Source organism: Aythya ferina, assembly GCF_964211825.1.
Source record: "Aythya ferina genome assembly, chromosome: 18".
NCBI classification, from domain to species: domain Eukaryota; kingdom Metazoa; phylum Chordata; class Aves; order Anseriformes; family Anatidae; genus Aythya; species Aythya ferina.
The window spans coordinates 5,535,323-5,549,158 of NC_140317.1; the positions used below are offsets into that span (position 1 = coordinate 5,535,323).

At 50.2% G+C, this 13,836-nt stretch overlaps 1 protein-coding gene across 2 annotated transcripts in view; it reads right to left on the reverse strand.

Annotated features, from left to right (window-relative positions):
• The window catches only part of TNRC6C (trinucleotide repeat containing adaptor 6C), a 283,773-nt gene that overhangs the window by 238,964 nt on the left and 30,973 nt on the right, over positions 1–13,836 (reverse strand). The window contains exons 1-2 of one of the 2 annotated variants that reach the window (XM_084492529.1): positions 12,542–12,664; positions 10,348–10,410 (exon numbers count right to left, since the gene is read on the reverse strand). In XM_084492529.1, coding sequence (XP_084348655.1) covers positions 10,348–10,410; positions 12,542–12,571 — 93 coding nt within the window. In that variant the 5' untranslated portion in view covers positions 12,572–12,664. Of the gene's footprint in view, positions 1–10,347; positions 10,411–12,541; positions 12,665–13,836 lie in introns of those variants that run through there. The other variant, XM_084492530.1, reaches the window with a different exon arrangement.

A 13,836-nucleotide genomic window follows, 5' to 3' on the forward strand; every position in this document is an offset into this window, starting at 1 on the left:
TATCAGAAAGATGTCAGGTCAGCAATTAGTCAAAGGTGGGAGAAGCTACCAGAACGGAGCCGTGCTTGACATGCCACAACCGTGTCAAGGAGCCTCCCCTGCCCGGCGTCCCTGGGATGAGCAGGTCGGGGCCAGGAGCCCCACGGGCACGGAGCAGCGCTGCCGGCACCCACCCGCAGGGAGCAGGGCTTGCCCCACATCCCCGCACCCCAGCCTTCGGGAGGAAGGATAAAGGCTCAAATTCAGACCGTGTGTCTGGAGCTGAGCCCCTTCCCTGGCTGGCAGGGCTCGAAAGAGGCCCACGTGCCCATCACCGTGGCACTGTGGCTGTGCAGGACCGCGGGCAGCCCAGCAGCGCCTGCCTCCTGCACGGCAGCTGAACCGGGAAGGATGGAGTCAATGCGAGAAGAATGCTTGAAATCCAGGCAAATAGCATTGATTTCAGTGTAATTAACCAGCTTGTTCACCACTTGCACTAATGCCTGTGGGCAGGAGCACTGATTGTTCACAGAACAAAGCCCTCCGAGATGTTTTCTCCCTCTCCAGAAGCCAACAGCCCCACTTCTACTGCAGGGGCAGCGAGCCCAGCATCGGAGAGGTGCCGACAGATGCAGCAGAAAGCTCCCCCCTCTCCCCAGACTGCCTTTTCTGGGCAACCACGAGCATTTGAGGGGAATGGGAGAAAGTCACAGACCTGTGGTGTTTCAGGGACTTATATTTAAGTGGTGGTTTGGAGGAACGGCCACTGCACGGGGTATTTGCTGCACTGTGCTTGCTGTTAGCTGCAGCCAGGAGCATTTTATCAGCCAGACCCCGCAGGTGGCCCTGACTCCGTTTTATGATCCTGACGCCAGGATGAAGGTCTCGGAGCTTCCACAGCCCTATTTGTGCAGTGCCTCGGCCAGGGCTAGTCCACTTCACCCTCCTGACCACCACAGCAGTAAATGTAAATTTTAATCTTCACATTCAAGAATTTAAAATAAATAAATAATAATAACTTTTTAATGGAACTACTTGGCACAACTTTTTGGAGAGCCCCAGAAGCCCTATGGGAAGCTTTAGGCTCCAGCAGAGTCCCTGCCATCGCCGCCCCACTCAGCCCCTTTGGGATTTGGTGCCAGGCGCTGCCTGTCCCCACGCACAGATAAGGAAGATGCAAGCACAGGAGGACAAAAAGCAAGCAGAGGGGTTACCCAGCCCGACACGGCTCGCAGATGAGCTCCCCGGCTGCTTTTCCAGCCGCAGGTGGACTCAGGTGCTTGGTGGTTGATACCTTTGAGAAGTTTGCTATGCTCGCCCTCATTAAGGGGGGGGAAAGCACAAATCTTCACCCCCAGATCTCCTAAAAGCTTCCTTAAGCCCAATATTGCAGTACACAAACTATTTACCGCGTGTTTCCTTCAGCCCTGACAGAACCACCTCCGAGCCTCTTTACAGGGAAACGCAATAAAAGAGCTAACGAGGCGGCTCGCTAATTGACGGCAGGGAGAGGAGGGGGAAGGCAGCAGCTACTCGCAACTGCGGGAACTTCTGCGGGGAGGCAGCACGTAATTAACCGGGGGGGGATTTCACCAAGATCCCCCTGTCTTACAAAAAATGCTGCAAGATGCGTAATGACCACAGGTGAGGAAAATCTTGTTTTTACTTCCCATCTGAAGGTAGGCATGCAGAACATAAAGCAAACAAAAGAAAAAAAAAAAAAAGCCTCCCCCAAGGCATTCTTGTTATTCTTTCCACTTTCCTGCAAGGCTTCGGACCGCCCGGCGGTGCTCCCCCCACTTGTTGCAGGACCCCTTGTGGGGTGGGCTGAGCAGAACAGCACCTTGAGGGCAGCCCGGGATGCTCAGGAGGAGGGAGAGGAACACGGAGCTGCACCACCTCACTGCTACAGCACTGCACAACGCAGCTGGGCTGGGAAAAAAAAAAAGGCAAAGCCACCAAAAGTTGCTGAAGTACTCGTTCTGCACTAAAATATTCATTTCCCACCAATAGTTTGGGATGGGCTTTGTTTAGGGGTCTCACAGCACAGCACTGAGACCTCCCAACTTTCCCCACAGCTGGTGGGATTTTTGGATGGACACAGCAGCAGCTCATTGGCACCCTCGAAGGCAAGCAGAGGATTGTCATTGACTTCACCAAGAGAAGAGCTGAGGCAGCCCCTGCAGGAGCCATCCCTTCTGCTACAGTGCAGACACCAGGGGGCAAGGGAGGATCTGGCAGGCAAGACCTGCTGTATATTCTAATGCTTCTGAAACAGCTTTGGGGCTCACCTATACGACAAAAGGATTCACGTACAGCTAGTGCAGACCCACAGCAATCCTTAATCAACCCCATCAGGGAGCTTTAAGTAGCAAGGAGAAGCAGGAGCACACCCAGGGAGCTGCACCAAGGCTCAGCGGGCGGCAAGCCGGGCACCCGGCAGAAGCAGCGGCCGGACTTTGTAGCTGAACTCTGCACGAGTGTCCCTGCCTTCAGCCTGGGCAGCACTGATGCCAGTCACAGCTTCATTTAAAAGCATATTTTCATACTAAGACTCTGTTTGCAGGTCAGGGAGTGGGACAGAGCAAATCCACAGATTTAGGCATTCATTTATCTGAGCCCTCCGTACCTGGGAGCTCGGGTACTACGCTGCAGGCAAGCCGTTGTTCCTATCGCATGGTTAAAGCTTAAAACCTACAGACAACGTCCTAAATACCAGTAGCTGGGAAGATTTTAAGAACACATCCAAATAATGGGAGCTATTTTGACCACCAAGAGGTGAGCGAGCTCGCCCCTGCCCCACGCTCTGCGGAATTAAGACACTCGTAAATCCCTGCCCAGCGAGCCCTAGAGAAATAAAAGAGGCTTTAAATATAAGCTGCCCTACCTCTTCATAAAGAGAGGGGAGCAGCAGAACTAAGAGGAGACAGGCAGAGGAAAGGACAAACATAATTGCTGGAGTCAAACAGAGAAAACTGCAGATAAATACCAGCTAAGGGCAGCTCCAGAAACCTCCCCGCATGCCTGCGCTGGCTGCGGCCATGCAGGCACCGAGGGAAGGGGCTGCCGATGCAGAGGTCACGCAGAGCTGTAAAAGGCACAGCAACTTGTTAGTCGGAGCCCTGCCATCGAGACTCCATGGCTGGATGAGCTTCTACACAGCTTTGACACTTTAAAATGGTGTTAGGAAATGAAGAGCTTGCCAGCTCTTTAGGACTTAAGCCAGCACGGAGTGGCATTTGCAGTGCCTCTTCCAGCATGCTGGCACAACATTTTGCCACGCGTTCACACAATCCTCCTGTGGCAGAGATGAAGAGGCAGAAACGTGGAGGAGAGGAGGCTCAAAATGCCAGATCTGGTGAGGAGGAAAGAGGAAACTGGGCAGAGATGGACTCAGAAGAAGGAGATAAAATAAGAAGCCATGAACAGCTACACCGGTGTTCCTCGTCCTTTTGCTTCCCAGCCCAGGGCTGTGCTGGTGCCCCCATCGCCCCCGGGCAGCACGAGGTGTCCCTGCAGCTCGGAGCGGGTACCTCGGGGTGAGAAGGGCAGTGCCAGAGCAGTCACATCAACGAGAACTTGGTGTTGCCAGGGAAACAGCTCACTCGGTACTGGAAGCATCATTCTGGGGTTGTTGTTTTTCTCCTCATTGGTTTTGCATCCCCACAGCACCAGCTAACTCAATCAAGCCGCAGACAGCAGAGCAGCAGCCACAGGATACACGGCAACACGCAGCAAGCAGCACGGCGAGCGAGAAGGGCAGGGTGCACACCGGTGCTACAGGCACCCAGAGACACCAAGCTGTCATCTTTAATACCTGCAGAGCTGCCGAACATTATCAAATGAATCCTCATTAATCAACAGGATGAAATCAGGCAGTCAGCCCAGTGACCAACCCTGCAACCAAACACAGCCCATGCCCTGTCCTCCTGCCAGTCCATCACCCCTGAAGGAAGGGAGAGGGCTCCAGGAGCCTTCCCAGCACCTCCCCATCCCCATGCTAACAAGGCACCAGCATGTTCACACTGCTCTGAACGCCCTCCTCATGTTGAATCACGATGCTACGAGCTGTTACAGGCACAAGGACCACATCAGAAGCGGGAGCAGAAGCAGCAGGGTGAGCCTGGCACCCTCTGTCTCCGATGGGACTTAATCAGATGCCCGGGGAGCAGCACAGAGAGGAGCCTGCTCACACCTCAGCCTGCTCACACCTCAGCGATGCAGCGGGAGCTCCTGTGGGTGCAACCTGGGGCGACGTAGCAGAGAAACTCACAGCGGGTATTCTCAGTTCATGGATGATGGCACAACACCTAAGCCTCGGGGGACAACCCAGTGCGAGTCCTCCATGGGCAGGGAGTTACCTGGGCTGGGAACTGCAGCGCTGCACGAGCATGAAAGGCGAGCAACATCTGCAGCTCAGCAAGCAGGGCCGTGGCCGACTCTGCTGGCAGTGCCTGCTGAAATAGGACTTCTGCATTTCTCTTCCACCTCCCAGCCTGATCCCTGTAAGGCTCCCCAGCCACCAGGCTGTACGGAGCTCCTCACAGATGCTCAGTGCTGACCACCAAGATACCCTGAGGACAGAAAGCAGCCGAACCCTGAGTGCTTCCAGCCTTCTTGGGCATGCAGGTGACCACTAGACAAAAGCCACCTGAGAAGGCAAAAGAACAGGTAAAGTTCTCCAACACATTCTGATGCCTCCCTTGGTGGAGAAGCTCTCAGTTTTGACGACTGTGAATTCACCGGGCTGTTTAAACCGGAGTTATTTTTCACATGGGTCCAGATTCAGGGGATTTCCAGAGCGTTTCAACCGGGGCTTCTCTAAGCAGGAGAGGGGAAGCTGTGCAAGCTCCTCCCGTCCCTGCCAGAGGCACACCGCATGCACAGCGGTGCTCTGCAGGCGGTGAGCAGGATCCACACCAGAAGGGTTATTTCAGCCTCTGCTCCAGTTTCGGGGCAGCTGAGGAGCTCGCAGTTACCAAAGTGACAAGACTTGGGTCTTCCCTCCCCCAGCACACCACAAATCGCTCAGCACGAGGCCCCTGGGAAGCAGCCGCCGTGCAGAAGCGACCGCATCCTGGCCATGCTGCAACAACAGGAAGGGACCGGGGGCACAGGGAAAGCCCCCCCCAAACGCTGCGGGATGGGGTGAGGAGAGAAAGGGCAGCCACAAGAAGAATCCCAAAGCCCCTCCGAGGAAACACAGCCCTTTGGGGTCCTTTTGACCCCAGCACTGGGCAAGCAGCACGAGCAGACGCAGAGCGGCCGTCACCAGCTCGATGCCCTCGTGCAATAGGACGTGCAAAGTTTGTGCCCACAGATAGGGCTCAGGTCCTCCTGCAGGCAAAACCCGAGCAGAGCAAACCTGCACCTCCACCTGCGACTCCCATCCCTGCTGCACTTCATCACCCAACAGAAAGAAACCCGTATTTTTTTGGAAACTGAATTACGCTTTCTGGAATATTAAGATAACAAAGTTGTTCCTCTCACCGAGCCACATGAATAATGTCTGCTCCCTCCCCACGAGCTGTAAAACACGAGCTGTATTTTCTTGTGATTTTCAGTTAAGACTCAAGGTGTTGGTCTCACGGTGAGAGGCTGCTGGAGGAGCTTACAGCAAGCACCAGAGAGGAGGCACTCAAGGCACGTGGAAAGCAGCAGGCATTTAGGGGACAGACAGAGGCAGGACAGGAACCGACAAACATCTTCTGAACCACCAGCACCTTGTACCCAAGGACTCTGAGCATCATTTTAACTTTTAAACAAACACAGCTGAGGGAAAAAGCCCCATCTTCCCAACGGCATTCCAAGTTTTTAGCTAGAGAGGTGAAGGATCGTAGTCTCAGCTTACTGCAGGAACTGTCAGCAGGCAGCCAGCACGAAGCTCGTGATGCCAAAGGGACATTTCCTGCAACAACACCAAGGTTTGGATCCTTCCCTCCAGCACAGCCCCATTTCACAGCTCCTATGCCTCTGCCACCTGATAGAGTGGGCAACTCACCAAGCCTCCTCCAGGCCCCGGGGCCCCAGACAGAGGTCCGGATCTTTTATTTACTTATTTTCCTCAGGCCCCAGTTTCTTAAATCACGACTTTCATTAAGCCCCAGCACGGCGTGGCTCACAGCTGTAATTCTTTTCCCCCACCTTCCCACCACAAATCCATTCAAAGTGAGTGACATTTGCAAAGTGTATTTTCACGGCCCTCCGTAATCCCTTCAGAATATTAAGACTGCATTACTTTGTCTTTGGTTACATTAACTTCAATTTTCCTTATGAGTAAGTATTTGGCTAAAAATTAATATAGTGAAGTTGAAAAGAATCTTATGATAGGAAAAAGACTAATTTCATCTCTGGCTGCTCAGATACCAGAGTACACTGGGGTTAATGTAATTAACTTACAATTTTAGCCTAGGTTGTGTACATACACTGAATCTCCCTGCTGGAAACAAGATTAGATTTTATTACACTATATATCCTGGTTATCTTCACCATGCCTCCAATATTACTTCCCTCAATGACTTCAAGGCTCTCTGCTGCAATGAAAATGCAGAACCATCTGGTATTGAGCCCATGCAGTTTATTTAAGGATTTAATTAAATGCTCTAAATGGAGAGCTTCTTTGAATTAACATTTTAAATGTGACTTATTGCAGGTTTAATATTGTCTTAATGCCAACCTGGGAAACTCCATAGCCAAGTTGTTGACGTTTAAATTGAATTCATTTGGGTGGCTCCAGGGGGACTCATTAATTAATCTAAACAACTAATGGGGATTGGTTCTGACTTTTGATGAAGATTATTTACAGAGACAATTTGCAGTGAATAAAGAGTCACAGTAGGCAAATGTTTAATTGAATTTAAAAAAAAAAGGACATCTCATTGTGTTCAATATCAAGGATGCATCTTGCAAGGAAGCTTTGAAATACCAAGAAAGGGCCGATAGCTTGAAGCTTCCTCGCTGCACACTAATAACAAAGGGAATGGGTAATTACATTTGCCTGCGTAATTTGCAGCTTGTAAGAGGACAACAGGTCTGTCTGGCTCACAGTACACGCAGAAAGACCTGAGCACAAAGTATCCTGTGATTCAAAGACAAAGTTGCCCTGCTCACTTTTACTTACTGGAAAAAAAGACATTTTCTAGCCAACCATCAGCTGGAGAGACAGAGCCGAGTCCTCTCGGTTACATTTGCAAACACCCTGGACAACTGCAATGAGTTCAGCAGAGCTGCTTTAATTTACAGCAACTTAACCTCTCACATCCAATCTCCTCTCACTCTTTGATTATATCAACTTTGGAATCAGATATTTGCGCCTCTGAGCGCACCACGAGCCCTGCACGCACTAAATCTACTTCTGTGGTTGGTTTCCTGTGAGCCGCAGCAGCAGAACAGCACCTGCCTCCTCGTGCATCTGTCCTCGTTAAGGCACATCACCCTTCAGCATTTTTCACCACCTCCATTACCACGTCTCGTCTTGAACCCTCTGGTTACCACCGCAGCAAGGCAACTCAGGGCACCGAGCACACGCTCCCATTCCCAGGGAAACGCCGCTCCTGAGGGCACAAACAGCCCTAAATACCTGAGACTTCAAGCACGAGTTCTTCAGGACCACTTCTGTGTTTAACACGAGCCACAAGTGCTCCTGGCCAGCAGCCCAAGGAAGCAGAGCAGAGCACGGGGTGAGGGGAGCCAAGGATCTCAGCTGCACGTCAGGGCTCCACGGCCCAGTGACCGTCTCCTAAGGGACTTTTACTCGTTTGTTCCGCGTTTTCCTTAACCTAAACCCAAACCAATTTCATATTTAAAAGCGCAGCATTGACGAAGGGCAGGAGAGGTGGAGGACAAAAGGAAGAAAAAAGACATTAAGGAAAAAAAACAACTACAAAACCAATCAAATCCTACAAGTGCTGCACTTTCATAGCACAGTCATTAATTATGCAGAGAGGCTTGATGAAGAAATCATTCAGCATTTTAAACACTCACGCAGCCAGGAAACTGCCAGAGATGCCCAGCAGAGCCCGAGCAGCACACACCCTGCAGAGCCCAAGCAGCACCCAGCTGCTTACACCACCCTGGGGACCCCCATCAGACCAGAAAAAAAACAAAAACCACCACAGCATCACTTCTGCCCAGAGGCGAGGCTGAGCCCAGCCCAGCACCCTCTGCCCCAACCCGTCTCAGATCCCTGCTTTATTTCCAGTAACACCGAACCTCGCCTCGTCTGAAAGGAAGAGGCTCCAAACTTCTTTTCTTTCCAGGGCTGGACACATCCTGAATGCTAATTTAGGAGGCAATTGAGGGGGAGGGTACATTAAGAAAATGCACATAACCATTAAGCCAGGGAGACTAAAGCATCCTGCCTGGATCAGCGCTGCTGGATACTGTCTAGAGCATCGCCAGCTGCTCTCAGATACCTATAGTGGAGCTCTTTTATGCAAACACCTCCAGTAACAGCTTTTGTGGATCTGACAGACAGAGTGGTTAAAAATTAGGCATTCAGTGGGTATCCAGTGGAGAGACATTGTACAGCACATCTGAAGAGGGGAGTCAGCCTCGGAGAGGGAATTCTGAATTGCCTGGAGGGGAAAGGCTGCTCCGGCAGGGAGCGAGGCTGTGCTGGGAGCATCGTGGCGTCCCTCCCATCTCCTGGGGTCACTGGGGGGCTGCAGCTCCAGGGAATTGGGATTGACAGACAGCAGAGGGTCACATCCCCCCCAGAAAGCTGCAGATGTGGGTTACGCTGCAAATGGTAGGATTGTGGTGCTTTTCCATCAGATCCCAACATCTCCTATAGGACCTTATCAGCACAGGACACAGCCGAAACCATTTCTCTATCCAAGCCCAGTAATAAAACAGTTTTTTAGCAGCACCAATGCACCTCAACTCTTCCCACAGACAAGAGCTACACCAGCAGTCTTCAGCTCAGTCAACAGGTTTTGACTTGATCCCAGATAGGAAGAGCAAGGAATGGTGGAGGGGTCACCTACCCTTGTAGGACAAGAGGGAATGGCCTCAAATTGTGCTGGGGAGATTCAGGGTGGCAATGAGGAGTCATTTCTCCTCAGAAAGAGCGGTCAGGCATTGGGACGGGTTGCCCAGGGAGGTGGTGGCATCACTGTCCCTGGGGGTGTTCAAGGAAAGGTTGGACATGGTGCTTGGGGACGTGGTTCAGTGGATGATAGTTGGACCAGGTGATCCCGGAGGGCTTTCCCGACTTTCATGGTTCTACAATTCTATACCTGGCTTGAGCCGCCAGCTATAGGGGTCAGATAACCAGAGTGCAGTGAACATTATCTGAGCACTTCAAAAATAAATAAATTAAAAAAGCCACCTCTGGGGCAGTCCTCATTCCAGTAATAATTTCTTGTGTTTGCTGCCTTTTCTTTTTAAACACCTTATTGCTGTAGGGAATACCAGCTGCTCTGGCTATGCTACAGTTGCTTACGGATGGCCTTTAGAAGCTTTGTTTGATTTTTCTACTTCATCTAACATCAAGTCTGTGAAGTATTCCTAAACTTCAAGGGACTCCTGAAGGTTCTGGCACCAACCACTAAGAGCATCTGCTAAGGGGTAACCACACAGCTCCTGCCAAGGGCAGGAACCGAGAGTCAGGCTGGAGAGCTGGCAGATTTGGGACCACCATTTAGGTTACTGCAAAACACGTTTCTAAATGGCACACGCATAGATTTTGTATATGCACACACATATAGAAATGTATCAACAATACACACGTATGTAAACTGAACCCAACGTGGAAGGGGTCTGATAGAAACCGGCACGTGAAAATGCAATTTCTTTCCTATTCTCATTTACACTGTTTGGATTAAAATGCATCTTTCCACATCCCACATGCAAATGGAATATAAACAGTAAAAGCGGAACATTTAAACAAATATTTGCAAGAGGGTTTTGTTTGTTTTTAAATACTTGGCCTCCTCCAGAAGGAATCCACAGACCACACAGAGTTTCATGAAACACCTCTTCTTTGTTCCCTTATAAAAAGGAAGCAGGGACATCTATGTGACCAGGCAAGATCTGGACGAGCACAGATCTTCAGGTCCATAGGCAAGATTTACACCCTGAGCTGCACACAAACCAACGAGCATGTATCTGTCCTTGCATCTCTCACCAAACAGGTACACAGAGAGCTTGTGGCAATCCTGAACCCGAGCTCCAAGTAAATCTGAGCCTGGGTTCTGTGTTTAGGACTGCTGTCAGCAACATCACCCCCACCCAGCAATGGCAAAGACTAATTTTTGCAAAGCAGAGCACTTATCTTTCTTCTGCAACTCACAAGACATCGACGCAGTCAGCATGAAGAATCACAACAAACTTTTTGATTAAGAAAAAAAATACAGAGGCACTGACCTGTCTGTCACTGAGATCTCGACTGTCTTTGGATTTAAATTCACCGCCAGAAGCTTCCATGTCCTGAAAAATAAAAAATAATAAAACTGAATTGGTGTTATTCTCATGTTTTACACCCATGTAAAATACAACAGGGGCTGCACCACACAGCACACAGAAAGATGGCTTCAGCTTTGTGCTCAGTGTTTCTGCTGGTTCAAGTGCAGGAGGGACCAGAAATGAAATGAAAATCTCCAGTTTCTCATTGTACACCTGAACCAGTGATGAGAGACAAACTCTTGGTGGACAAAGCTATTGGAAACCCAAACATAAAGCCTAATATGTGAAAAAATATTGCCTTTAAAAAAAACCACAAACACAAACACCTGAAAACATTGAGATATCTGCTACCTTCTGTGGTAAGAAGAGGGAAATAGGGACTTTTTTTTTTTAAAGTAAAAGAAAAACTGTCAAGTTCTAACATTTCATCAAAACTTGGCTGGCTGATGATGGCTGAGAACACTCTGCAGTTCTGCAGCCTCACCTCCTTCAGAAAAGGAAAAGGTGTAGGGAATTGAGGCCGCCCTAACAACATCATCCCTGTCAATTGTTCTCCTGGTAGAGAGCCAGGCCGGTGCTAAAAACCACGGAGTTTTCCACTGTTACCTAGAGCATGAAATAACGTCCCCACCGAGGGCTGCAGGCTCATAAAGCATAACGGAGAGTCATGAACGGGATTTCCAAAGGTACCCGAACGCGTTTCACTAAGGCTGCACACCTAAATTATTGAGGCACTTTACAAAAATCCCACTTCACTGAAGTAAATCCACAAGGTATCAGCGTCCCCATCAGCCCTGGTGGACTTTGCGGTTAGGGAACAAACACCCTAACAAAACCTCAGCTGTGAGCTATCGCGTGGCTGCTGAGGATGTTTCCAGGAGGGTGGTCAGGCTTTCCTCACTTAATTTTTCATTTTGCCTTTGAAAACATCCCCAGGCGTGGTCTGGAGCCAGCCTAACTTCCCTAAAACTTGTCGTGTTTGTTGGACGCGTTCCTCAGGCACAGCAAGGAGAGCTCCTAAGAGAACACGAGGCGGGCTCTCAAAAACAACAAGCCTGGCACTAACGACATAGAAATCTGCTGTTTCCTTTTATCGTGCACGTGGACGGCCAGGACGCTGCAGACAGGCTGCACAAACCACAGGGGGAGGCACCCACGCGCATGCAGGGGCTGTGGGGAGGATTTCCCTTTGCTCTCCTGGCAAAGGAAATGTAACAGGACAGCAGATAATCTGCTGCCTGCCTTTATTTGGAATCCGCAGCAGCGAGAGAATTACTACATGCCAATTGAGCTACTTAAATAGCAGCTTGGCACACAAACAACAGCCCTGGATTAGATGCTGGGGTGTAAGACACAGGCAGGGCTGGCTCAGCCCCGGCTTGGCCAGAAGCTGAGAAATCCAGACTCAAAATCTCGGCCCCACACACACAGGAACCCATCACATCGGGTCGTGCCGATGTTATTTAATAACTAAACTCCTGCAGGCTCCCTTCTCAGCCTTCTGTGCTGAGCTACCAAAGACAACAGGGTAAGGGCTGGAGAACGTGCTGAGCAGAAGGGCTCGTGTCTGGGAAAGACAACTGAAGGACGGGAAGGTGGAGGTGGGAAGATGCAGCTGGAAAATCAAAGCGCACCAAGACAAATGGCCATTATCCAGCAAAGTGTGCTACTACTTTCTTAGCAACACACATCACTTAGATTAATTTTCGGAGAGAAAACAGGCTGTCTCACCAGCAGCCTTATGGTCTTAGCAATTCGCTTTACAATTACTCACTAAACTACCTTGATTTAATTATTCGAGAAGAATCTCACCGCCACCGCTAACTACTTAATTAAAAACACAACTTTAGAGCAATAAGGGAGTCACATTATATTGTATTTGAAATAGATTTCATGCCAAAACCAGGCGCTGTTTACTTTAACCAGCTTAATGTGCCGATATATTCAGAGTCCCGAGGATTTTAAGAATGGCTCGAGCAGCAGCCATCATCCAGGGGCTGCAAACGACGCCCATAAGCTCGTTCTCTTTCAGAGCCTAGGCAGCTCCAGCAAAATCAAATTAAGAAAAGCATCACCACAACAGAACTAGTCCAGAAAATAAGCAAGCTTTACCCCCGGGGAAGTCAGAGGCTGAGAGGCCTGGACAAGCTCTTACCTTGCTGGTGCTCCCCAGGCGCTGGAGCATCCCCCACCTCCTGCCCCTTCTGCTGGTGCCAAATGCCCACAGGTGCAGGTGGGCACCCAACCTGGGGCTGCCCTTTGCATTGCCACCAAGGGCCTATCAGCAGGGGCAGATACACCAGGTCCCAGCTTGTGCTAATCGAGGTGACTGCACCTCCTGACCCACTCCTCCAGGGCAAAAAAGGGGAAACCTGTGCTCCGTTTGTACAAGCACCCTCAGCCCTGATGACTCTTTGCTACTCCCTTCAGCCCAAAGCATTGCAAAGCCCCAGGCAGCGAGGTCCAGGCTCCCCATCATCATCTTCCTCCTCATCATCTTCCTCACCGGGAGCTCCTGCTCACATGGGGGTCCCAGCCCCTCCATCTCTGCGCGGTGGCACGGCAGGAGCACCCCAAATGCTCCATGCTGGTGATCTCTGCCTGAGGGCAGTGACCTGAGACCAATTCCCCTTTTTTTTTTTTTTTTTTTTAAATCAATCTTAGCATTTTAATGGGTGTCAAGCATGGGTATCACCTGATCCTTGAAGGAGTCAAGAGCGGTCTTCAATAATTTGTTGGTTTTTTAACCTGTGGCAGAAGGGGCTGTGAGTTAATTGGCTCAGTTGCTGCCGTGATGTGGGTGGAGAAGCCTTTTGGGGAAAAAGCAGTCAGATGCCTGTGGTGAGACAGCCCGTGGGCAAGCAGGGGTAGCTGCAGACACCAGCACGGCTCACACAACGCTTTCGGAGAGCACCGGTCAGATTTAGACTTTGCCAAGCAGTGTAGGAAAGGCCCCCAAATTACTACCGGGCCATTTCCCATTTAGTTACACCCCTCTCCTTCTCCAGGAGGCACTAACTACTTGGCGTTTCATACGTTTTCCATACAGCTAAAACTATACACGTATCCAGATACAAAAAATTAAATGCCTGCCTTCTTGAATATTATCTTCTTGGTTTATTGTGTGCCCTCTCTCCCCTTCTCTTCCCGGAGAGACCAACCATCACATGAAAATGCTTTTCATCATCTGTAAAATTTGATGCCCAAAATAGCCCCACGGTTGCCCTAGCAACTAGCATTTATTCCCCCTCCCCCCAGCATCCCCCCCTTTGCATATTGCTGCATATTTCTATCATCTCTTTCCAGGCACAGTTCATAAACACGGCTGCATAATAAAGAATGTTATCACCAATGACTTACAGCCCAGCTGCTGCAAATAAGATATGAAGTGGCAGGGAAATACAATTTCATGCAGCTAGGACAACAGATTGATTGGGTGCCCTTCAAATT